Raw genomic sequence first — 24,923 nt, 5'->3', positions numbered from 1 at the left:
AAAGTGCTGTTTTTTTTTAATGCATACGTATATCTAGGTTTAATTATCTCTTCTTGTAGGGACAGTAATAACATGGGCAAGCAGTTGGTTCAAATTAGTTTTATTCATTGTTTTCAACCTTCACAATCATTACTATATACTGTAAACTGTGGATAATTTTCTACTGATTTACTAAATTAGCAATTTGATACTGTTTTCTGGATGACTGGGAGCATGTCATTTTGTACTTAATACAACCCTCACATAACCAAACCAACTTGATTTCAATGGGTCATCTCAAAGTAGGCTTTTTTACAAGTTTGAGTTTTCCTTTCTTTTCCTGCCTACTTCCTATCGTTGGCCCTAATTAGTAGCAAAGTGGCCAGCATAATAGAGGGGAAAAATATTCTTTGTGAAAACATTAATGAAGTTTTTGCTACTTCTAAAATTTATAGTGTTTTGTAAGTAGGCTTCTTTATTCAAAAGACCTCAAGATGTTATGATGAACCTTAAAATATAATGTCAGTATACATATTATTATTTTGGAGATAGATAAGACTATAGAGTACGTGTTATTTTGCTCTTAGATGTTGATTGCTGTTGGTGCCTACACAGAAGTCTTCAAGATGAAAAAGATACCTGTCTTAGAAAACCAAATGTCATAGTAAACTCAGATTTCAGGGTGTATAATCATGCAGGTTCATCTGTCTCTAGACCAGCTTGTGGTCCCAAGGGGGTAATTAGGGTGATTCCTTGCTAGTCAAAGTTATAGAAATTATACTCATAACTTTTATTAATCCCAATTTTTGAAATACCTTTTTGTGCATTCCTATAATGCATGTAATACTTTAGTATCCATACTGACCTCTAGGTTAGGGGGATGCTGCTGAAATGTATGTAATACTTTAGTATTACATATATTATATATTAGTGCATATATATATGTTAGTGTATTGTGTAAATACATAAGAAAGTGGATATAATACATACATATAACTTTTCAGGATGTGTTACAAATTTTTTTAATAGTAAGGATGCTTGATCAAAAATGTTTAGAGACCATTGGGATAGCTGACATAGGCAAAGGCATAAGGGCTGTAATAGGAAGTAACTTAATGTGTTGTCTGCCTGGGCAGCGATACCCAGGAAGAAATCTGACTTATACCCTAATCATATATGAAATATATAACAAAAAGTTAGTTAGTTTTTCCAGTCTAGTATGTGAATATCTTTTTTTAAGAGAATTCTCTAGAGCCAGTTATCAGTGAAAATCTACCTTCCTTGAAAACTGCGTATGTCTCAGGCTTTCAAAAACAGATAGTCCTTTGAAGAATAATGTTCACCTAAAACCTGGAAGAAAGATTATAGAAAGTTTTATACCGTGTATCCTGAATAACCAACATGTTAATAAAAAAAAAAAAAAATCCAAAGGAAATTTTAAAACTCTTGAGAGAAATGAAAATGGAAACTCAACATGCCAGAACTTACAAAATGCAGCAAAAGCAAATCTAAGAGGGAAATTTATAGCAATCAATGGCCACATTAAAAAAGAAGAAATCTCAAGTAACAACCTAATTTTACACTGCAAGAAACTGGAAGAACAAACTAAACCCAAACTTAGTAGAAGGAAGAAAATAACCAACATATGAGTAAAATTAAATGAAATAGAGACTTAAAAAATGGTGGAAAAGATAAACAAAACTAAGAGTTGGTTTTTGAGAAGATAAACAAAACTGACAACCCTTAGCTAGGCTAAGAAAGAGAGAAGACTTAAATCAGAAATTAAAGTAGAGACGTTATAACCAATACCACAGAAATACAAAGGATCAAAGAAACAACTGTGAACAATTGTTTGGATTATATAGAAAAAAATGGATAAATACTAGAAGCATGCATCTTACCAAGACTGAATTACAAAGAAATAGAAAATCTGAACAGACCAATAACAAGTAAGAAAATTGAACCAGCAGTCAAAAATGTCCCATCAGAGGAAACCCCAGGGTATGATGGCTTCACAGCTAAATTCTACTAGACATTTAAAGCATAACTAATGCTAGTCCTTCTCAATGTCTTCTAAAAAACTGAAGAGGAGAAAATACTTCCAGACTAATTTTACAAGGCCAGCATTATACTGATCCCAAAGCTGGACACAAACACTATAAGAAAAGAAATATTCCCGATGAACACAGATGCAAAAATCCTTAACAAAATACTAGCAACCAAATTTAACAGCACATAAATGGGATCATTCACCATGATCAAGTGGAATTTATCCCGGAATGCAAAGATTGTTCGTCATATGCAAATCAGTAAGTGTGATACATGGCCAGGTACAGTGGCTCACACCTGTAATCCCAGCACTTTGGAAAGCTGAGGCAGGAGAATCACTTGAGCCCAGGAGTTCAACACCAGCCTGGGCAACACAGCAAGACCACTTCTCTGCAAAATATTTAAAAAGCTGGCTAGCTGGGTGTGGTGGTGTGTACCTGTAGTCCTAGCTACTGGGGAGGTTGAGGCGGAGGATTGCTTGAGCTGTGATCGTGCCACTGCACTTCAGCCTGGGTAACAGAGTGAGACTCTGTCTTTAAAAAATAAATAAATAAGCCAGGTGGGGGTGGCTCACGCCTGTAATCCCAGTACTTTGGGAGGCTGAGGCAGATGGATCACTAGAGGTCAGGAGTTCAGGACCAGCCTGGACAACATAGTGAAACCCCATCTCTACTAAAAGTACAAAAATCAGCTGGGCATGACGGCGCATACCTGTAATTCCAACTATTAGGGAGACTGAGGCGGGAGAATCGCTTGAGCTCAGGAGGCAGAGGTTGCAGTGAGCTGAGATCGCACCACTGTACTCTAGCCTGAGTGACAGAGAAGACTCTGTCTCAAAAAATTAATTAACTAAATAAAGTTGTGATGCTCCACATTAAGAGAATGAAGGACAAATATTATATGATCATATTAATATATGCAGAAAAAACATTTGAGAAAATTCAACTTTGCTTTCATGATAAAAACTCACAACAAATTAGGTATGAAAAGAATATGTGTCAGTGCAATAAAGGCCATATAAGACAACCTCACAGCTTACATGGTACCCAACTGTGAAAAACTGAAAGCTTTTCCTTTAACATCAGGAGCTAGACAAGGACACCCACTTGCCACTTATATTCAATATAGTACTGGAAGTCCTAGCCAGAACAGTTAGGTACAAAAAGAAATAAGTCATCGGAATTGGAAAGGAAGAAGTTAAATTGTCACTGTTTGCAGATGACATGATTTTACGTATAAAAAATCCTAAAGGCTTAACCAACAGACTATTAGAACTAATAAATGAATTCAGTAAAATTTCAAGATATAAAATCAATATACAAAAATCAGAAGTGTTTCTACTCACAAATCACAGACTATCCAGAAAAGAAATTATAAAAACCGATTCATTACAACAGTATCAAAAAATAAAATATTTAGGAGTAAATTTGACCAAAGAGGTAAAAGATCTCTGTACTGAAAACTACAAAACATTAATGAAAGAAAATACAAATGAGGCTGGGCGCAGTGGCTCATGCCTGTAATCCCAGCACTTTGGGAGGCCGAGACGGGCGGATCACGAGGTCAGGAGATCGAGACCATCCTGGCTAACACCGTGAAACCCCGTCTCTACTAAAAATGCAAAAAAATTAGCCGGGCGTGGTGGCAGGCGCCTGTAGTCCCAGCTACTTGGGAGGCTGAGGCAGGAGAATGGCGTGAACCCAGGAGGCAGAGCTTGCAGTGAGCTGAGATCGCGCCACTGCACCCCAGCCTGGGCAACAGAGCGAGACTCTGTCTCAAATAAAAGACAAATGAAAAGATGTCCTGCGTTCATGGATTAGAAGAATTAATCTTGTTAAGATGTCCATACTGCCCAAAGTGACCTACAGATTCATTGCAATCCCTATCAAATTCCAGTGGCATTGTTCACAGAAATAAAACACAACCCTAAAATTCATATGGAACCACAGGAACCTGAATAACCAAAGCAATCTTGAGCCAAAAGAACAAAACTGGAGGCATCATGCTACCTGATCTCAGAATCCACTAAGTTATGGTAATCAAACTACATGGTACTGGTAAAAAGCAGATACATCGACCACTAGAACAGGACAGAAAGCCCAGAAACAAACTCCTGTGTTGATGGTCAGTCGCTTTTTGACAGTGGTGTCAAGATTACACACTGAGCAAAGGACAGTCTATTCAATAAATGGTGCTGGGAAAACTGGTCATCCACATGCAGGAGAATGAAATTAGACCCTTATCTTACACCATACACAGAAATTATCTTAGTGGATTAAAGACTTAAATATAAGACCCAAAAGTATAAAATTACTAGAAGAGTTCAATATTCAAACCATATAAAGAACTCAAGCAACAGCAAGAAAACAATCTGATTTAAAAATGGGCAAAGGACTTCAATAGACATTTCTCAGAAAAAGACGTAGGAAATGGCCAACAGATATATGAATAAATGCTCAGTATCACTAATTATCAGGCAAATGCATTTTAGAACCACAATGGAATATCACTTCATGCTTGTTAAGATGGCTATTATCAAAAAGACAAGACAAGAGATAACAAGTTTGGTAAAGATGTACAGAAAAGGGAACCTTTGAGGCCAAGCACGGTGGCTCGTGCCTGTAATCCCAGCACTTTGGGAGGCCAAGGCGGGCAGATCACGAGGTTAAGAGATCAAGACCATCCTGGCCAACATGATGAAACTCTGTCCCTACTAAAAATACAAAAATTAGCTGGGCATGGTGGCGCACCCCTGTAGTCCCAGCTACTCGGGAGGCTGAGGCAGGAGAATCGCTTGAACCCAGGAGGCAGAGGTTGCAGTGAGCCGAGATCGCGCCCCTGCACTCCAGCCTGGTGATAGAATGAGACTTTGTCTCAAGAAAGAAAAGGGAGCCCTTGTATGCTGATTGTGAGAATGTAAATTAGTTCGGCCATTATGGAAAATAGCATGGGGGTTCCTCAAAAAATTTGAAATAGAACTACCATATAATTCAGCATCCTACTACTGGATATATATCCAAAGGAAGTAGAATTTGTTTCTTGAAGTGGTACCTGCACTCCCGTGTTCACTGCAGCATTAATCACAATAAGGTTGAACCTGGAGGACATTATGTTAAGTAAAATAAGCCAGGCACTGAAAGAAATACCCCATGATATTACTTAATGTGGAATCTAAGAGTCAGACTCATAGAATCAGAGTAGCGTGGTGATTACCAGGGATTAGGGAGGTGAGGGGTAGATTGGGGAGATATTGGCCCAAGCTACAAAAAGTCAGACAGGAGGAATTAGTTCAGGAGATCAGTTGTACAACATGGTGAGTATAGATAATAACAATATATAGTATATTTGAAAATTGCTAAGGGGCTAGATTTTAAATGTTTTCACCACTAAAAATTCTAAGTACATTAGGTAGTAGATGTGTTTATTAGCTTGATTTAGCCATTCCACACTATACACATATATCAGAATACCATGGTGTATGCCATAAATATATGCAATTTTTATTTGTCATTTTATATAAGGAAAATGGAAAAAAACTACATGAAACTTTTTTAATAGAAAAATTTTTTTTGAGGCAGGGTCTTGCTCTGTTGCCCGAGCCAGAGTGTAGTGGCGAGATCATAGCTCACCTCATCCTCAACCTCCCAGAGTAGCTGGGACTGTAGGCATGCACCACCATACCTGGCCAATGTTTGTATTTTTTGTAGAAACAGGGTTTCACCATGTTGCCCAGGCTAGTCTTTAACTCCTGGACTCAAGCGATCCTCCTGCCTTGGCCTCCCTAAGGGCTGGGATTACAGGTGTCAGCCACTGTGCCTGGCCTAAAACAGAAAATCTTACACCATGAGATGATTTGGGAGTTTTTAGTGCAAACGGGCTCATTCCTTTTGAAATAAAACTTGATTTGTGTGTCAGTGATTGTGTTAAACCTATAAATTGGTATGGTGTTAATATAAAATGTTCCTTAAAATGTTGGCTATTCTAAACAGTATGTATGAAAGTGGGGAGAGGATAGTGAAAGAAGGAATGCAGTATGTTTGTTCTGTCCACTGCTTTCCCTGAATCAGTTCTACGGTTGTATCATCTTTATTGTGATGGAGAAATATTTGTGAGGTATGTTAAGCCGTGTTATGACTATTTTTCAGTACCTCTGCGAGTGTCAGTTTGATGACAATCTCAAATTCAAGAATATTATTAATGAGGAGGATGCTGATACTATGCGTCTCCAGCCAATTGGGCGAGACAAAGATGGCCTCATGTACTGGTACCAATTGGATCAAGATCACAATGTCAGAATGTACATAGAAGAACAAGATGATCAAGATGGCTCTTCATGGAAATGCATTGTCAGGTATCTTTTATTGGAACCTTTTTACACTTATGTGTTTTGTACATTGATCTCGTTTAAAAACTAGGATGTTATCTATGAGACAGAAGTGGTTTTTTTGTGGGTTTTGGGAGTTTTCTTTTTTTTTTTTTTTTTTTTTGGAGACGGAGTCTTGCTCTGTTGCCCAGGCTGGAGTGCAGTGGCCGGATCTCAGCTCACTGCAAGCTCCGCCTCCCGGGTTTACGCCATTCTCCTGCCTCAGCCTCCCGTGTAGCTGAGACTACAGGCGCCCACCACCTCGCCCAGCTAGTTTTTTGTATTTTTTAGTAGAGACGAGGTTTCACCGTGTTAGCCAGGATGGTCTCGATGTCCTGACCTCGTGATCCGCCCGTCTCGGCCTCCCAAAGTGCTGGGATTACAGGCTTGAGCCACCGCGCCCGGTGGGTTTTGGGAGTTTTCAAGGCCTCACCTAGTATCCAGCATAGTATCCATAGTACGCACTTAGTTTTTTATTTGTCAAGTAAATGAAAATATTCAGCAGTTCAGTCGATATTATATACACATACTTTATACATCAGGAAGCCAGAATCTGAATAGTTATAAATAATATGGACAGAAAAATACATTGTTAGACAAAAGCACAAGAAAAGCATTGTTTGGTTCTTATTTAGCTATAGTTTTCTTTTTTTTTTTTTAAACAGAGTTTCACTCTTGTTGCCCAGGCTGGAGTGCAATGATGCAATCTTGGCTCATTGCAACCTCTGCCTCCCGGGTTCAAGCGATTCTCCTGCCTCAGCCTCCTGAGTAGCTGGGATTACAGGCATGTGCCACCATGCCTAGCTAATTTTGTTATTTTTAGTAGAGGCAGGGTTTCTCCATGTTGGTCAGGCTGGTCTCAAACTCCCAACCTCAGGTGATCTACCTGCCTCGGCTTCCCTAAGTGCTGGGATTACAGGCGTGAGTCACCACGCCCAGCCTTTAGCTATAGTTTTCTATTCAGCGTTAATTAGTTCTAATTATTTTAATTTATTCATTTCATCTTGACACAGTATATATTCTATTTGCTGTGCATACATTTCTTTATTGGAGTTCTGAGGAAATCTTGGGAACATTGCACTTTTTTGTCATAGTTCTCTTTTTAAAAGTCTTGATTTTTTAATTTGTGTTGACATATATTTGAACAGAAACATTTAATATATAACCATGAAATATAACTTCAAAAAAAACCCTGTAATACTAGAACCATTATTACAGAATCTTTGTGTCTTTAGTTTTCTGTCACTGTAACTTTATTATTTAGAAATATTCCACAAATACAGTATATATTAATTTGGAAGATATCGGGGTCCTATAAAGTAGGGAAAACTCATAGCTATCTAACCGCTAGCTTATGAAAAACTTTCTTGACATTAACTCATATCTGTTTTTTGTCCCATTTTGAATTTCAGCAATTTCTCTTAGTGATTATTTATTAACACTTTGAAGAAATAAGCCGTCGAAAAGCTCAATTTTCATTCCCTAAGAATAAATGGGTATTGATTAATCTCATGGGAGATTTTTTTATAAGCATGTATCATTACATTATTTTCCTTGTAATTAATTTGCTAAATGCAGGTAAACAAAGTAGTCCTAAACTAAAATTTATTTACCATTTCTCCTTTGAATACAAAGACCAAATATGATCTATTCATGACATTATACCACTGTTTCTATTATTTCCCATATTAACCTTGTGTAGTTGTTTAAAACATTCTTTTCTTCTTTGTAGATGAAGAAAATACAACAGTGAAATAACGATTACTATTGATCAGTCACAGTTGTTTAAAATGATGTCTAATGGGCTGGGTGCAGTGGTTCACATCTGTAATCTCAGCACTTTGGGAGGCCGAGGCGGGAGGATCATGAGGTCAGGAGTTCGAGACTAGCCTGGCTAGCATGGTGAAACCCCATCTCTACTAAAAATACAAAAATTTAGCCGAGCATGGTGGCACACACCTGTACTCCCAGCTACTCGGGCGGCTGAGGCAGGAGAATTGCTTGAACCTGGGAGGCAGAGGTGTAATTTATGAGAGGAGTTCAAAATAAAAAGAACTGGAAGGCTGGGCACGGTGGCTCACGCCTGTAATCCCAGCACTTTGGGAGGCTGAGGTGGGCGGATTATGAGGTCAGGAGATCGAGACCATCCTGGCCAACATGGCGAAACATTGTCTCTACTAAAATACAAAAAAAAATTAGCTGGATGTGGTGGCACACGCCTGTAATCCCAGCTACTCGGGAGGCTGAGGCAGGAGAATCGCTTGAACCCAGCAGGCAGAGCTTGCAGTGAGCCAAGATCATGCCACTGCTCTCCAACCTGGGCAACAGAGCGAGACTCCATCTCAAAAAAAAAAAAGGTCTAATGTATACTGTTTTAGGTAGATTATACCTTAATGCATGATGTGAAATTTCAGAGTTAATAGTTATTTTTGAATCTGGGTTCATCTACTTACCATCTGTAGACACATTACATTTGTCCCTTGGTATCCATGGGGCACTGGTTCCAGGACCCTCATGGATAACAAAATCTGCAAATGCTTAAGCCCTTTACATAATATTTGTGTATAACCTGTGCACATCCTCTCATATACTTATAATACTTAATGCTATGTAAATGCTAGGTATAAAATTGTTATACTGTAGTTTTAGTTTGTATTTTTATTGTATTAGCCTTAGTTTATTTTTTTCTAAATATTTTGATCTGAGGATATGGAGGGCTAACTGTACTTAATTTTTCTGAGAGTTACATTCCTGTACTTTAAATTGAAAGTGATAATACTTTCTCAAAAAGTTGTTGTGAGGAATGTATGAGAAATGGTGCTGGCACTGTAATACATGCTCAATAAACCTTTTCTCTTTTTATTTCCACCTTTTTAACTTTTTAACTATTCGCTTTTCTTTTGTTTTTTGTTTTTTGAGACAGAGTCTCACTGTCACCCAGGCAGGAGTGATCTTGGCTCACTGCAAGCTCCGCCTCCCGGGTTCATGCCATTCTTCTGCCTCAGCCTCCTGAGTAGCTGGGACTACAGGCGCCCGCCACCATGCCTGGCTAATTTTTTTTTAGTTTTAGTAGAGACGAGATTTCACTGTATTAGCCAGGATGGTCTCGATCTCCTGACCTTATGATCTGCCTACCTCGGCCTCCCAAAGTGCTAGGATTACAGGCGTGAGCCACCGTGCCCGGCCAACTATTCGCTTTTCTTACAAAACCTTTCTAATTCCAAAGACTGAAATTTAGTTTATTCACTAAAGAAATACCTGTCAGCAGAAAGGTCGGAAAATTTCCGTGGTGTTGCTTTCACCTCTTCTCATGCTTGACCATTTCTCCATGTTTTATTCCTTGGGCTTCTGCCCTTTTTAAACACACACACGCACACACACACACACACACACACACACACAACTTCTTTCCATTTGTTAAAATTTGTTTTTGATAAACAATGGTGTATGTGGCAATTGTTTAGAAGGAGATGCTTGTGTAGAAGAATGCCTACACACAGTTTTCCTTTCTTTTGTTTTGGAGACAAGATCTCGCTTTGTCACCCAGGCTGGAGTGTGGAGTGCAGTGGTACAATCTCAGCTCCCTGCAACCTCTGCCTCCCAGGTTCAAGCAGTTCTTCTGCCTCAGCCTCCCAAGTAGCTGGGATTACAGGTGTGAACCACCACGCCTGGCTAGTTTTTGTACTTTTAGTAGAGACGGGGTTTCGCCACATTGACCATGCTGGTCTCGAACTCCCGAGCACAAGCTATTCACTTGCTGTGGCCTCGCAAAGCTCCGGGATTACAGATGTGAGCCGCCAGGCCCGTCCTATACTTTTCTCATTTTCACAACCACTAATTTCTTTAGAAAGTGGTGCCAGGGTTATTTTTAGACATTTTGATGGCATCTATTAATACATATATTTCTATTTACAGTGAGCCAGGGAACATTGCCCAAGTAATGTAGAAATATTTGGGACCATTCAGAAATCATTTGGTTTATTGACTCTCTGGTTTTGTATAATGAAATTCAATTTTCAACACCTGATTGTCATACTAACATTCCTTTATTTCATTAAATTTATAAATTCTGTTACATAGATGCCTGTGTAATAGGTACTATGCTAAACAATTGGTGATGTAATAGTGAATAGTATGGCTCTAAGATCTCTAAGAGGGGCTGCAGGCACCTGTGAAAGGCCTCAACTTGTAAGGAATAGATTTGAGATGAATATTATATGCATATTTTCTGGGGAAGGACGGTAATTTATCTCAAATTTTCAGTTGCATGTGTTTATGCTTATTATAAATGAGATGTACTATGACATGACATTCCAATTAGCTTTAACCCAACACAGTGGAACTGTTATTGACAAACATAGTAAACTGTCTTGTTCACATAGGTCTCTCATTGTTGCAAAGGTTGAATGTAGAAAACATTGTAATGATTTTTGCCTCCTCATAAAGATAAGGATCTTAGTTGTCACTAATATATATTTAGTGCCTAAAATAATGTGGGGCATCATCTCATTTGACTTGGATGAGATCATCCCTGGAGCATGGTATTTCTGTTTGAATGGCAAACTCTAAAAGAAACATTTATATAGTGAAGTCCATTATGGGAACAACCACAAAGAAGACGATTGAATGAACTGAAAATGCTTTATCTAGCAGAAATTTACTCAGACATAAATGTCTTCAGACATTTAGAAGATTGATTTGTGGAAGAATATCTCAAAGGCTGAGCCAGGATCACTGGATTCAAATTATGGGGAAGCAGAACTGAGTTTGACAGGAGCAAGAATGTTTGTTTTTCGTTTTACATTGCAGGGGAGTGATTATCTTAAGGCTGATAGATGTTGTCAAAGCATTTTTCAATTAAACATGCAAGTTTATGTGAAGTGGAGTTTTGTAAGAGGCACTAATCTTTTTAGGAAGAGATTCCTTTAGAAAATGAAGTGATGGCCAGGCGTGGTGGCTCACTCCTGTAATCCCAGCACTTTGGGAGGCCAAGGCGGGCAGATCACGAGGTCAAGATATCGAGACCATCCTGGCCAACATGGTGAAACCCCGTCTCTACTAAAAATACAAAAATAAGCTGGGCGTTGTGGTGCGTGCCTGTAGTCCCAGCTACTCGGAAGACTGAGACAGGGGAATCACTTGAACCCAGGAGGCAGAGGTTGCAGTGAGCCGAGATCACGCCACTGCACTCTAGCCTGGCGAAACAGAGTGGACTCCATCTCAAAAAAAAAGAAAAGAGAAAATCAAGTTAAAAGAACAAGTAAAGCAAATAAGATTTTGACTTTGACTTTTTCATTGAATAGGTTGCATTTGGGTGCTCTTCTTAGCTAGTAAATATTATTTTTTACTAGTAAATTAAAAGCCTCTTGTTTTTTCTTAAAACAATTTCTTTAACAGTATTATTTTCTTGGTGATCAGCTGGTGTTGGAAACATATTTCTACCTAATTCTTTTTTTTTTTTTTATGAGACGGAGTCTCACTCTGTCGCCCAGGCTGGAGTGCAGTGGCGCAATCTCAGCTCACTGCAAGCTCCGCCTCGCGGGTTAACGCCATTCTCCTGCCTCAGCCTCCCAAGTAGCTGGGACTACAGGCCCCCGCCACCTCGCCCAGCTAGTTTTTTTGTGTTTTTTAGTAGAGACGGGATTTCACCGTGTTAGCCAGGATGGTCTCGATCTCCTGACCTCGTGATCCGCCCGTCTCAGCCTCCCAAAGTGCTGGGATTACAGGCTTGAGCCACCGCCCCCAGCCTCTACCTAATTCTTAAAAGAGCATTATATAACAAAAATTATCTGGTCTTTAGGGTTCTTGTTTTCTAAAGCCAGTAAGTCAGCCTTCTTAATGATTGATAAATTTAGAAATATAACTGATTTTTGTAAATTAAAAATCAAATGGAATTTTTAAAAAAATGAGAATCCAGGCCGGGCGCGGTGGCTCAAGCCTGTAATCCCAGCACTTTGGGAGGCCAAGACGGGCGGATCACGAGGTCAGGAGATCGAGACCATCCTGGCTAACCCGGTGAAACCCCGTCTCTAGTAAAAAAAATACAAAAAAATAGCCGGGCGAGGTGGCGAGCGTCTGTAGTCCCAGCTACTCGGGAGGCTGAGGCAGGAGAATGGCGTAAACCCGGGAGGCGGAGCTTGCAGTGAGCCGAGATCTGGCCACTGCACTCCAGGCTGGGTGACAGAGCGAGACTCCGTCTCAAAAAAACAAAAAAAACAAAAAAAAACAAAAAAATGAGAATCCACCAAAAAGAGATCATTTTACATAGTTGATCTACTGAAAATTTCATACCATAACATCACCACAGTCTTAAACTTATACTGTTATGTAGCAACTTCCATTTCTGCTAGTTGCAAAATTAATAATATAAATATATATATTAGATGAATAGATAGGAAGCAATTAACTCATATATAAAGAATTATACTTTAAGTTAAAACAAGATTTAGTATGTGATTTACAAAACAATAAAAGTAGTTTCATGAAACCATATGAAATTGTTAACATTTGAACATTTTGACCTGTAAAAATGGTGATTTCATATGGCTCAACCTAGTATTATAACAGGTTTCAATAGCAAAAATATTTAAGCTTCAGCCAGTGTTCTACTTATTCCGGTTAATGTTTAAAACAGAATTGCCACAAAAGTATTATATCATCTCTAGTTTAGGCCTCAATGAAAGAAGATAAAAGTACAGAAAAAAAACCCAATTTTACGTCTAATCAAATATGATGTAATAAGTGATTTTATTCACCCCATGAGGTATGTTAATAGAATTTGTTTAGGAATGAAAAAGATGGGCTCAGCACAATGGCTCACACCTGTAACCTCAGCACTTTGGGAGGCTGAGGTGAGCAGTTTGCTTGAACCCAGCAGTTTGAGACCTGCTGAAGCAACAAGACAAAACCCTGTCTCTACAAAAAATAACAAAAATCAGCCAGGTGTGGTGGCACTTGCCTGTAGTCTCAGTGACTTGGGAGGCTGAGGTGGGAGGGTTACTTGAGCCCAGGAGCTTGAGGCTGCAGTGAGCTGTGATTGTACCACTGCATTCTAGCCTGGGCAACAGAGTGAGACCCTGTGTCTCAAAAAAAAAAAAAAAAAGATAAGCAAAGATTTGTAAACATAACAAGGTGGTAGTGTTTAGTTATTAATGATTAGAGAATTTTAGCAAATAAAGACCTTAGACCAGATTCGATCACAGCTTCTTCAGGATCTTAGTGGGACTACAGAAAGTACTTTTCTATCGAATATACAAAGGAAGACAAAGTTATATGCAGACTGTTGAGCAGTTACTTCATAAAGAATATATACATATGGCCAGTATTCATATGAAAAAGTGCTTAGCATCATTATTCATTGTAGAATTTCCAATTAAAACCACAATGAGGTATTATCTTACTTCTATTAGAATTAGTAAAACGAAAATGGCTTACAGCACCAAATGTTAGCAAGGATATGCACCAACTGAAACTCTTAACACCTTGTTGTATGTGTAAAATGATACAACCACTTTGGGAAACAGTTTTGTGGTTTCTTCAAATGTTAACAAACTGTTATCCTATAACCTATAAATTTCATTTCTGGGTATTTATATTAGAGAAATGAAAGCATGTTTACAAAAAGCCTTGTATAAGAACGTTCATAGCATCTTTAGTCTTAACATTACTCATACAATGAATTATTACTAAGCAATAAAAAGGGGTGATCTATGAAACTGTATAGATTTGTCTCAAAATTCCTTGTATATGAAAGAAGCACATACTGTTTGATTCCATTTGTGATAAGTTCTAGAATTAATAAAGCTAATAATCTGTTGTGTTAGTCCATTTTCATGCTGCTGATAAAGACATACCCAAGTCTGCCAAGACTGGGCAATTTGCAAAAGAAAGAGGTTTAATTGGACTTACAGTTCCATGTGACTGGGCAGGCCTCAGAATTATGGCAGACGGCAAGAAGGAGCAAGTCATGCCTTTCATTGATAGCAGGAGGCAAAGAAAGAGAGAGCTTGTGCAGGGAACTCCTGTTTTTAAAACCATCACATCTCGTGAGACTCATTCACTCACAGGAAATGAACCTGCCCCCTTAATTCAATCACCTTCCACTGGATTCCTCCCACAACACGTGGGAATTGTGGCAGTTACAATTTAAGATGAGATTTGGGTGGGGACACAGCCAAACCATATTTTTCTGCCCCTGGCCCCTCCTAAATCTCATATTCTCATAGTTTAAAACCAGTCATGCCTTCCTAACAGTTCCCCAAAGTATTGACTCATTTCAGCATTAACTCAGAAGTCCACATCCAGCATCTCATCTGAGACAAGGCAAGTCCCTTCTTCCTGTGAGACTGTAAAATCAAAAGCAAGTTAGTGCTTCCTGGATACATACAGTGGGAGTACAGGCATTGGGTAAACACAGCCATTCCAAATGGAAGAAATTGGCCAAAACAAAGGGGCTACAGGCCCCATGCAGTTCTGAAATCCAGCAGGGCAATCAAATCTTAAAACTCCAAAATGATCTCTTTTGACTGTCTTACATCCAGGTCATGCTGATGCAAGTGGTGGGTTTCCATGGTCTTGGGCAGCTGCGCCCCTGTACAGCCTCCCTCCTGGCTGTTTTCATGGGCTGGCATTGAGTATCTCTGGCTTTTCCAGGCACACGGTGCAAGCTGTCAGTGGATCTGCCCTTCTGGGGTCTAGAGGGCAGTGGTCCTCTTCTCACAGCTCCACTAGGTGGTGCCCCAGTAGGGACTCTGTGTGGGGGCTCTGACCCCACATTTCCCTTCCACACTGCCCTAGCAGAGGTTCTCCATGAAGGCCCCACCCCTGCAGGAAACTTCTGCCTGGGCATCTAGGCATTTCCATACATCTTCTGAAATCTAGGCAGAGGTTCCCAAACTCCAGTTCTTCTGTGCATTCACAGGTTCAACACCACATGGAAGCTGCCAAGGCTTGGGACTTGCACCCTCTGAAGCCATGGCCTGAGCTCTACATTGGCCCCTTTCAGCCATGACTGGAGTGGCTGAGATGCAGGGCACCAAGTCCCTAGGCTGCACGCAGCACGTGGACCCTGGGCCTGACCCACGAAACCATGCTTTCCTTCTAGGCCTCCAGGCCTGTGATAGGAGGGGCTGCCATGAAGACCTCTGACATGTCTGGAGACATTTTCTCCATTGTCTTGGGGATAACATTTGGCTCCTTGTTTCTTATGCAAATTTCTGCAGCCAGCTTGAATTTCTCCTCAGAAAATGGGATTTCTTTTCTATCACCTTGCCAGGCTGCAAATTTTCCAAACTTTCATGCTCTGCTTCCCTTATAAAACTGAATGCCTTTAATAGCACCCAGGTCACCTCTTGAATGCTTTGCTGCTTAGAAATTTCTTCCTCCAGATACCCTAAATCATCTCCTTCATGTTCAAAGTTCCACAAATCTCTAGGGCAGGGGAAAATGCCACCAATCTCTGCTAAAACATAATAAAAGTCACCCTTACACCAGTTTGGGAACAAGTTCCTCATCTCCATCTGAGACTACCTCAGCCTGCACCTTATTGTTCATATTGCTGTCAGCATTTTTGTCAAAGCCATTCAACTAGTCTCTAGGAAGTTCCAAACTTTCCCACATTTTCATATCTTCTTCTGAGCCCTCCAACTGTTCCAACCTCTGCCTTTTACCCACTTTTTAAGCTGCTTCCACATTTTTGGGTACCTTTTCAGCAATGCCCCACTCCCAGTACCAGTTTACTGTATTAGTCCTTTTTCATGCTGCTGATAAAGGCAAGACTGGACAGTTTACAAAAGAAAGAGGTTTAATTGTACTCATAGTTCCACATGGCTGGGGAGGCATCAAAATTATGGCAGAAGGCAAGGAGGAGCAAGTCATGTCTTACATCAATGACGGCAGGCAAACAAAGAGCTTGTGCAGGAAACTCCCATTTTTAAAACCATCAGATCTCGAGACTCATTCACTATCACAAGAACAGAACAGGAAAGACACACCCCATAATTCAGTCACCTCCCACTGGGTTCCTCCCACAACACGTGGGAATTGTGGGAGTTACAATTCAAGATGAGATTTGGGTAGGGACACAGCCAAACCATATCATCTATGATTATCATAATCAAGACTGATTTCTTCTTGCTTTGGTGGGGAAAAGGAATTCAGTAGGAAAGGACAGGAGGGAAGTTTTGTGGGACTAGTGATATTCCTTATGTTGATTGTGGTCTAGATTACACAATGTATGCATTTGTCAGAACTGATGAACTTAGTGCTTAAAATATGTTTATTTTACAGTATGTGAATTATACCTCATTAAAAATATTTTCAAAACTGATAATGGTTTGATAGTCATTTTCAAAAAGCTGAATTTGAAATAGTATATACAGTTTTCATGTACCCATAATTACAAACTGTATGAATGCATTTCTAAACCGTATATATATAACCTGCTAATATTGCACAGTGATTAAGATGGGCTCTAAAGTCAGACTATTCGAAATTCAGTCTTGCTAAATTGTACTAACTTACCTTAGGCAAATTACCATTCCTCTCTGTGTGTCCTCAGTTTCCTCAGTCATAAAATGAGAATAATTTAATACCTATTTAATTGGGTTATATTGGAATTATATGAACTAATTAATATAAAACTCTTGGAATAATTAATACTTGGAACACAGTACTCATTCACTAATGTTAACATCTTAGATTAATAGTACTGCTATTGATATTACTAATTAGTGCTTCTCTTCAGTTTTCTTGGCTTCCATAATTTTTTTTATTTTTTATTTTTTTGCCTACTGAATAATTTGGAATTTATACCAAAAAGTTGGCATGTTGTTGCTCAATTCTGGAATCATATATTTTAAATATTTACAAAAGACTTGTTATATTTATACTGTGCTGTGCTCTGTAGATGTGAAGATCTGGTCCGATTTCTTAAGGAGTTCTTGTTATGGAAGAAAGGTACAGGGAAATTTTAAGTAATACAGTCACAAAGTCTGTGATGGAGATTATCAAGGGTGCTGTGGAAGAACCAGATACTTGGCTCATACTTGGTAGAAGATAATACCTATGCTTGACTTTTTTTTTTGCCAGCGGGGGGCGGGTGGTCAGGAGGGTCTCTTTCTTTTTGTTATTTATTTATTTATTTTTCTTCATTGCTTCTGAAATGTTTAGCACCTACCACTAATTCAAACTCTGAACAACTCCTAGGCTGGGAGAAATCATATTTCACAATAATAATGGTTAGGATGATGTGTTCCATTTCACTGAAGTCTAGATTAACTTAAGGTACATACAGGAAACAGTTTAGAATCTGGTTAAGTCAAAGTCAGTAACCAGTCTGCCCAAAACTAAACTTTGAACCTTTCTACCCTAATATGAGCATCTCATCTCAGTTAATGGCAGCTACATTCTTTCACTGGCTCAACCCTATGGAATATGTCAATAGAATTTCTTTGGGAATGAAAAAGATAAGCAGAGATGTAAATATAACCAAGTGGTAGTGTTTGGTTATTAATGATGAGAGAATTTTAGCAAATGGAGACTTTATACCAGATTCCATCAGGTGCTTCTTCAGGAACAGAGTGGGACTACAGAGAGTGCTTTTATACCAAGTGTAAACCCCAAGGCCCAAAACCTTGGAGCACATCTGTAACTTTGCTTTTTCTCTCACTCCACATCTACCCTAACAGCAAATCCAATCAGCTCTTCATGCGTAATTGTATCTAGAATTTGATCAGTTCTCCTTCATAGCTACATTCTTGTCCAAGCCACCATCTCTTTTTTGTAAAATGTATATAATTGAGTAGTTTTTTGTTTTTGTTTTTGTTTTTTACAAGTTATGCAACTGGTACCACTATCTAACACCAGGATATTTTTCTCACCCTAAAAAGAAAACCCAGTACCCGTTAGCAGTTATTCTTCAGTCTCCCTTTTCCTAGCCCTTAGCGACCACCAATCTTTCTGTGTCTATAATTTGACTATTCTCAACATTCTATAAACATAGAATTATATGATACGTGACTTTTTGTGCGCAGCCACTTTCTTTCTTTCTCTTTTTTTTCTTTTTTTTGAGACGGAGTTTCGTTCTTGTTGCCCAAGCTGGAGCACAATGGCATGATCTCAGCTCACCACAACCTCCGTCTCCCAGGTTCAAGGGATTCTCCTGCCTCAGCCTCCCAAGTAGCTAGGATTACAGGCATGTGCCACCACACCCGGAAAATTTTGTATTTTCAGTAGAGATGGGGTTTCTCCATGTTGGTCAGGCTGGTCTCGAACTCCTGACCTCAGGTGATCCGCCTGCCTTGCCCTCCCAAAGTGCTGGGAACCACCACTAGCCATGTGTGACCACTTTCAAGTAGAATAATCTTTACAAGGTTTATCCGTGTAATATAAATCAGAACTTTATTCCTTTTTATGGCTGAATAGTATTTCCATATGTAGATATACTAGATTTTGTTTATTCATTCTATTCTTGTCTTTGAGAGAGTAATTGGAATTAGCCATGGGGAACACATTCCAGGCAAAGAGAGCAGAAGTGTAATCAGTCACCTGATATCCTAAGAAAGCCTGGTATTTTGGAGGGATATGTCTGATTTAACATGCCTGAGAGAAGAAATGGTATGGAGAACAGAGAACAAGTGAGGGAGGGGTAGCAAAACAACTGGATTGTTGTTAGGGTCCTTAGTCTAAAAGATTCTGTAGATAGTGTTAAGAAATTTGGATGTGATTGGCCGGGCGCAGTGGCTCACGCCTGTAATCCCAACACTTTGGGAGGCTGAGGCAGGTGGATCACGAGATCAGGAGATGGAGACCATCCTGGCTAACACACTGAAACCCCATCTCTACTAAAAAAATACAAAAAAATTAGCTGGGCGTGGTGGCGGGCGCCTGTAGTCCCAGCTACTCCAGAGGCTGAGGCAGGAGAATGGCGTGAACCTGGGAGGCGGAGCTTGCGGTGAGCCGAGATTGCGCCACTGCACTCCAGCCTGGGCGACAAAACGAGACTCTGTCTCAAACAAAAAAAAAAAAAGGAAAAAAAAGAAATTTGGTTGTGATTTGAAGGAATTCATAAAAATTTCCTCTAACTCAGATTTAGGATTTTTTTCATTATTCAAAATAGGAAAAACCCAAAGATGGGTAATTTTCTGTTTTCATATAATAACCACTACCTTAGGCTTGTGTTTAAACACATTAAGCAGATTAAAAGCCTTTTAGGGAGTTGTTCTTTAATAAATTTTACTGCTAAATTCCCTTTTTGCTTAAAGTAGTGGAAGTAGGCCGGGTGCAGTGACTCACGCCTGTAATCCCAACAGTTTGGGAGGCTGAGGCAGGCAGATCACCTGAGATTAGGAGTTGGAGACTAGCCTGACCATCATGGTGAAACCCCATCTCTACTAAACATACAAAAAAAATTAGCCAGGCGTGGTAATGGGTGCCTGTAATCCCAGCTACTCGGGAGACTGAGGCAGGAAAATCGCTTGAACCCTGGAGGAGGAGGTTGCAGTGAGCCAAGATCCTGCCGTTGCACTCCAGCCTGGGTGACAAGAGTGAAACTCCATCTCAAAAAAAAAAAAAAGTAGTGGAAGTAATTGAAATAGATTTTCCTAGCAATATTAGCTCTTTTACGTTTTGAAGCTTTTTAAAATTGGTATGTTGTATAACTTCAGTATACTCTTCAGTTCCCACCATGACTTTGAGAAATAACAAATAGATTGAGCCATTTGTTGTATATGGAATCCTCTTTTTCTTTTTTTTTTAACATGGAATTCCGAATGGAATATGAGAAGTAATAAAGCATAGATCCTTAAGTTAGAAGAAGGTTGTAATGAAATTAGGGGACTGGATCTTTGCCAAAAATAAATAAAGTCTCTGAGTCTTAATTTTCCTTTCTGTAAAATGGAGGCAAGACCAGACAAGACAAAACATCTAGTCTTACCTTTTGATATTAGATAATTAAAATTCTAGACTGTGTATTATATATGCTCATATAATATGTATGAACATGTATGTTTCATTCTCATGCATAATAAATTGTTGTCATTTTAATTTCTGATTTTTATCCGTGGCAATTTTACTGCTTTCTTCAGAAGACCAATTTAGTAATACTCAAGAGAATCCATTCTTTTATAAATAAGAAAGCTGAGGCCTAATGAGGATATATGACTTGTCCAGGGGCTCTTTGGAATGCAGAGTTCCTACTCTAAAGCAGTAGAATCTAGCTGGCATGGAATTGGAAAGGGAGAGGAGGGTAGGAGGCATATGTGTGACATGACAGATAAGGAAAAGAGTCATTTCTTCTTAACAGTTTTCACTTTGAATTAGAGGTATTTACATCACACATTGAGAACACAAATGGGAGGATCTTGTTGCTAATTAATAACCTAGTGGCACATCTAGAACTAAGTTTCCTAACTCTTAGTCCAGAGTCGCTCTTTATCTTCAGCGTTATGCACTGCTTGTCTGAGCAAGAAAAATATCCAAGTAAGTTTTCTCAGTTGTAAGTGGCATTTAAATTAACCATACCATACCTTTGTTTTTGCCAGTAAAAATATAGGATTTTATTTGCCAGATATAGGGATGTACAACTGTAGTCCTAGCTACTTGGGAGGCTGAGGTAGAGGGTCTTAAGCCCAGGAATTTGAGGTTACCTTGAGCCAAGATCAGGTCACTGAACTCCAGCCTTTTTTTTTTTTAAGTAGAATTTATACATTAGACTCTTATTTATTTGGAATTTTCTGGTATTGTTGAATCAGTTATAAACCATTATTAACAAAATCAGCTACCAAAATTTTTTATGTTTTTAAATTGTGTTATTGGAACTGATGTTTTGCTGTAATTATTCAGAAAGTTCTGGTTCTTAATTATGTAGCAATATCAAATGCTGTTGTCTCTGAAGGTAGAAAAGAATTATTTCCAAATGAATCAAGAACAAAACAAAAAATGCTTTTGCAATCAAGTTTTACATTGATTTCATCTCCTTAGAGATTACATACTACTTTTAAAGTTATTGAATGTTGATTTTTGTTTAATTTTGTTCCACTTTTCTTTTCAACCAAAGAGATATTCATTGTCATTCCAAACAGTAGAGAGGAAAATCTAATATTCCTCTCTGAAGAACAGTATATTTTAATGTGTTTTTCTTAGTGCTTTTAAAATTCAGGATTAATTAGGGCTAGCTGTACCTGTGTTTTTGATGTTCTTAATGTATTTTTCTTTTTTATTTTAATTTCTATCCGTATTATTCAAAAAGTTCTCTAGAGCAGGAAAAAGATTTTTATGCTGTCTTATTTTTTTCCTTGTTTAGAAATCGAAACGAGTTGGCTGAGACTCTTGCACTCCTGAAAGCACAAATTGATCCTGTACTATTGAAAAACTCTAGCCAACAAGACAACTCTTCTCGGGAAAGTCCCAGCTTAGAGGATGAGGAGACTAAAAAAGAGGAAGAAACACCTAAACAAGGTTTTTTTTGTGTGTTTTGTTTTGCTTTGTTTTGTAATCTCTTCCATATTCTTCCACTCCTCTTCCCAACTATGTAATTCTGAATTTCTATCTCAATTTGAATTGGGAACCTTCTTATAAAAAGAGGTTGATTTTTCCTTAATTTAAAGAAAATGAGGCCAAAAACATCAAATATGTTGCTCTTTTATATAGAACATTTAAAGATATCTTAGTAAAAAATGGTCAAATCATCAAAACATAGTATTTTTTACTAAGGAATGTGAAGACATTTAATGAACTTTTTTATTGTGGTAAAATATAACATAAAATTTACCATTTTAACCATTTTTAACCATACAGTTCTGTGGCATTAAGTACATTCATATTGTTGTGATGCACTCATCACCACCATCCATCTCCAGAACTTTTTTGATCTTTCTCAGTTAAAACTCTGTATGTTTTAAACATTAAACTGCATTTTTCCTTCCCCTTAGCCCCTAGCATCTCTCATTCTGCTATCTGTCTCTTATGAATTTGATCATTCATATCTGAGAAATCATATAATGCTTGCACTTTTGTGACAGGCTTATTTCATATAGCATAGTGTCTTCAAAGTTCATCCATGTTACAGGGGTCCCCAACCCCCGGGCCAAGGACTGTTACCAGTCTGTAACCTGTTAGGAACTGGGCTGCACAGCAGGAGGTGAGCAGGGACGAGTAAGCATTACCACCTGAGTGAGCATTACTGCCCAAGCTCCACCTCCTGTCAGATCAATGGCAGTATTAAATTCTCATGGGAGCACAAACCCTATTGTGAACCACTTAATGCGAGGGATCTAGGTTGCACACTCCTCATGAGAATCTAATGCCTGATGATCTGAGATGGAACAGTTTCATCCCAAAACCATCCCCCCAGCCCACCTCCTGTAGAAAAATTGTCTTCCACGAAACCGGTCCCTGGTGCCAAAAGGTTGGGAACCACTGTTGTAGTGTATGTCAGAATTTTCTTCCTTTAATAATAATACATTATTGAATAATTGTCCATTGTATGTATATACCACATTTTGTTTATCAATTCATCCATCAGTGGGCACTTGAATTGCTTCCACTTTTTGGACATTGTGAATAATGCTGCCATGAACTGGGTGTACACATATCTCTTGAGTCCCTGCTTTCCCTTCTTTTAATCCAGAAGTGGAATTGCTGGATCATATGTGGTAATTCTGTGTTTAATTTTTTGAGGAAACACATACTGTTTTCCACAGCAGTTGCATCATTTTATATTCCTTCCAGTAATATCCAGGGACTCTAGTTGCTTCCCATCCTCACCAACACTTGTTTCTGTTTTTTTTTAATAGCAGCATCTCATTGTAATTATTAGTTCCTATTGGCAAGTGATGTTAAGCATCTATCTTTTCAAGTATTTATTGACCATTTGTATATCTTCTTTGGAAAAATGTTAATTCAAGTTCTTTGTCCGTTTTTTTGGGGGGTTGTTAATTTTTTTTATGCTTTGAAAACTCTTTAAGTCTATGATAATTGTCATTGTTAAACCTGATTTCGATTGAGTTTTCTAATTTGCTTAACTAGGCAGATCAAATTCTAACCATTCTAGGAAGACAGAGCCAAGTCCTGAGCTCTCCAAAAGGAAAGAAGCCAACTGAAATTTTGACCAACATCTTAATGTTTGTTATCGATAACCTTTTAATGACAAGGGAAGGAATTTGCTTTCCTTACCATGTTTTCTTTGCTTTTAGTTTGCCTCTACTAGTTTTGATTAGCACCTAAAAATAATGTGTTATTCCTTTATTTGCTGCTCTTAGGAAACCATTTATAGAAAGCATTCTATATCTACAAGCATTGCTTGTAAACAAGGAATTATGCCTTTCCGTGTAGTATATAATAATGTTCCTATATATTAAGCATTTTTTAGCTGAAATGTTGATTACCGTCCTTCGTTGCTTATGTGGTTTTATTTCAAATGTCTGTGGTGGTTTTATTTCTAAGCCCAATTTCTGCTTTGAAGAATTCTTTTTCATATGTTAAAATTAAACTTACAGACTACTTTAGGAAAGTTTTTTTTTTTTTCCTTTGAGACAGGATCTCTCTCTGTCGCCCAGGCTGAAGTACAGTGGTGCAGTCATTGCTCACTACAGCTTAGAACTCTTGGGCTCAAGTGATCCCGGCCCCTCAGCCTCTCCTGAGTAGCTAAGACTACAGGCGTGTGCCATCAGGCCCGGCTAGTTTTCATTTTTTATTTTTTGTAGAGATGGGGTCTTGCTCTGTTGCCCAGGCTGGTCTTGACTTGGCCTCAAGCGACCCTCCTGCCTTGGCTTCCCAAAGTGCTGGGATTACGGGAATGAGTCATTGTGGCCAGCCATGCATAATAATTTTAAAGTAGTCTAAAACTCCTATTGAATTTCTGTTCTTTTTTTAGTAGTATTTTCCAGGGATTAGTTCTAGGTTTAAACTTAATATTATTTGTTCATTTTGGTCATTCATTCACATATTTTCTTATTCCCATACACAATTAAAATCAAAGCCAGAGAAAATGTGAATTGGAAACCACGGTCAGAATAATAGAAATTTAAGAGGCAATTATTTCTAATACAAGACCTCAAAATTGACACTGATCTTGAATGGAAACTGATTATGTAGTTTAAAGTAGAAAGAAAAACAGAAATACTGTTTTTCTAGTTAAGCTCTTCCTAATAGTTAATGCAGAAGTTTATTTGTGGGGCCTTATAGTACATAATGGGGGATTTCAACAATAACAGCTAACATTTATTGGGCACATCCTGTTTTCTTTGCAGTCTACCAAATGCTGCATATGGATTTTCATTTAATCCTCATAGCAACTCTTTGAGGTAACTACTATTATTATTTTAATTTTACAGATGAGGAAATTGGAACATTTATAATGTTGCCTCAGGTCATATACATAATAAAGTATCAGAGTCTACATTTGAAGCCTGATCCTTCTATAGCCTGTGCTCTTAAAGTGGTCTAGAGTAGTACTTCTCAAACTTTAATATGCGTGGTGTTCACCTCAGGAGTTTTTTAAAATACAGAATCTGGTGAAGTAAGTCTTGGCTGT

At 38.5% G+C, this 24,923-nt stretch overlaps 2 protein-coding genes across 3 annotated transcripts in view; both read left to right on the top strand.

Moving 5' to 3' along the window:
• Positions 1 to 24,923, top strand: part of CLNS1A (chloride nucleotide-sensitive channel 1A) — an 820,929-nt gene that overhangs the window by 687,108 nt on the left and 108,898 nt on the right. The window lies entirely within an intron of this gene.
• RSF1 (remodeling and spacing factor 1) overlaps positions 1 to 24,923 on the top strand; it is a 157,996-nt gene that overhangs the window by 69,742 nt on the left and 63,331 nt on the right. For both annotated transcript variants that reach the window (XM_050757462.1, XM_050757461.1), the window contains exons 4-5: positions 6,174 to 6,379; positions 21,693 to 21,847. In XM_050757462.1, coding sequence (XP_050613419.1) covers positions 6,174 to 6,379; positions 21,693 to 21,847 — 361 coding nt within the window. The remainder of the gene's footprint in view (positions 1 to 6,173; positions 6,380 to 21,692; positions 21,848 to 24,923) is intronic.

Source organism: Macaca thibetana, chromosome 14 (genome assembly GCF_024542745.1).
Source record: "Macaca thibetana thibetana isolate TM-01 chromosome 14, ASM2454274v1, whole genome shotgun sequence".
Lineage (NCBI taxonomy): Eukaryota > Metazoa > Chordata > Mammalia > Primates > Cercopithecidae > Macaca > Macaca thibetana.
The sequence above is the reverse complement of the archived record's forward strand: the minus strand, read 5'-3'. Positions and strand labels throughout refer to the sequence as shown.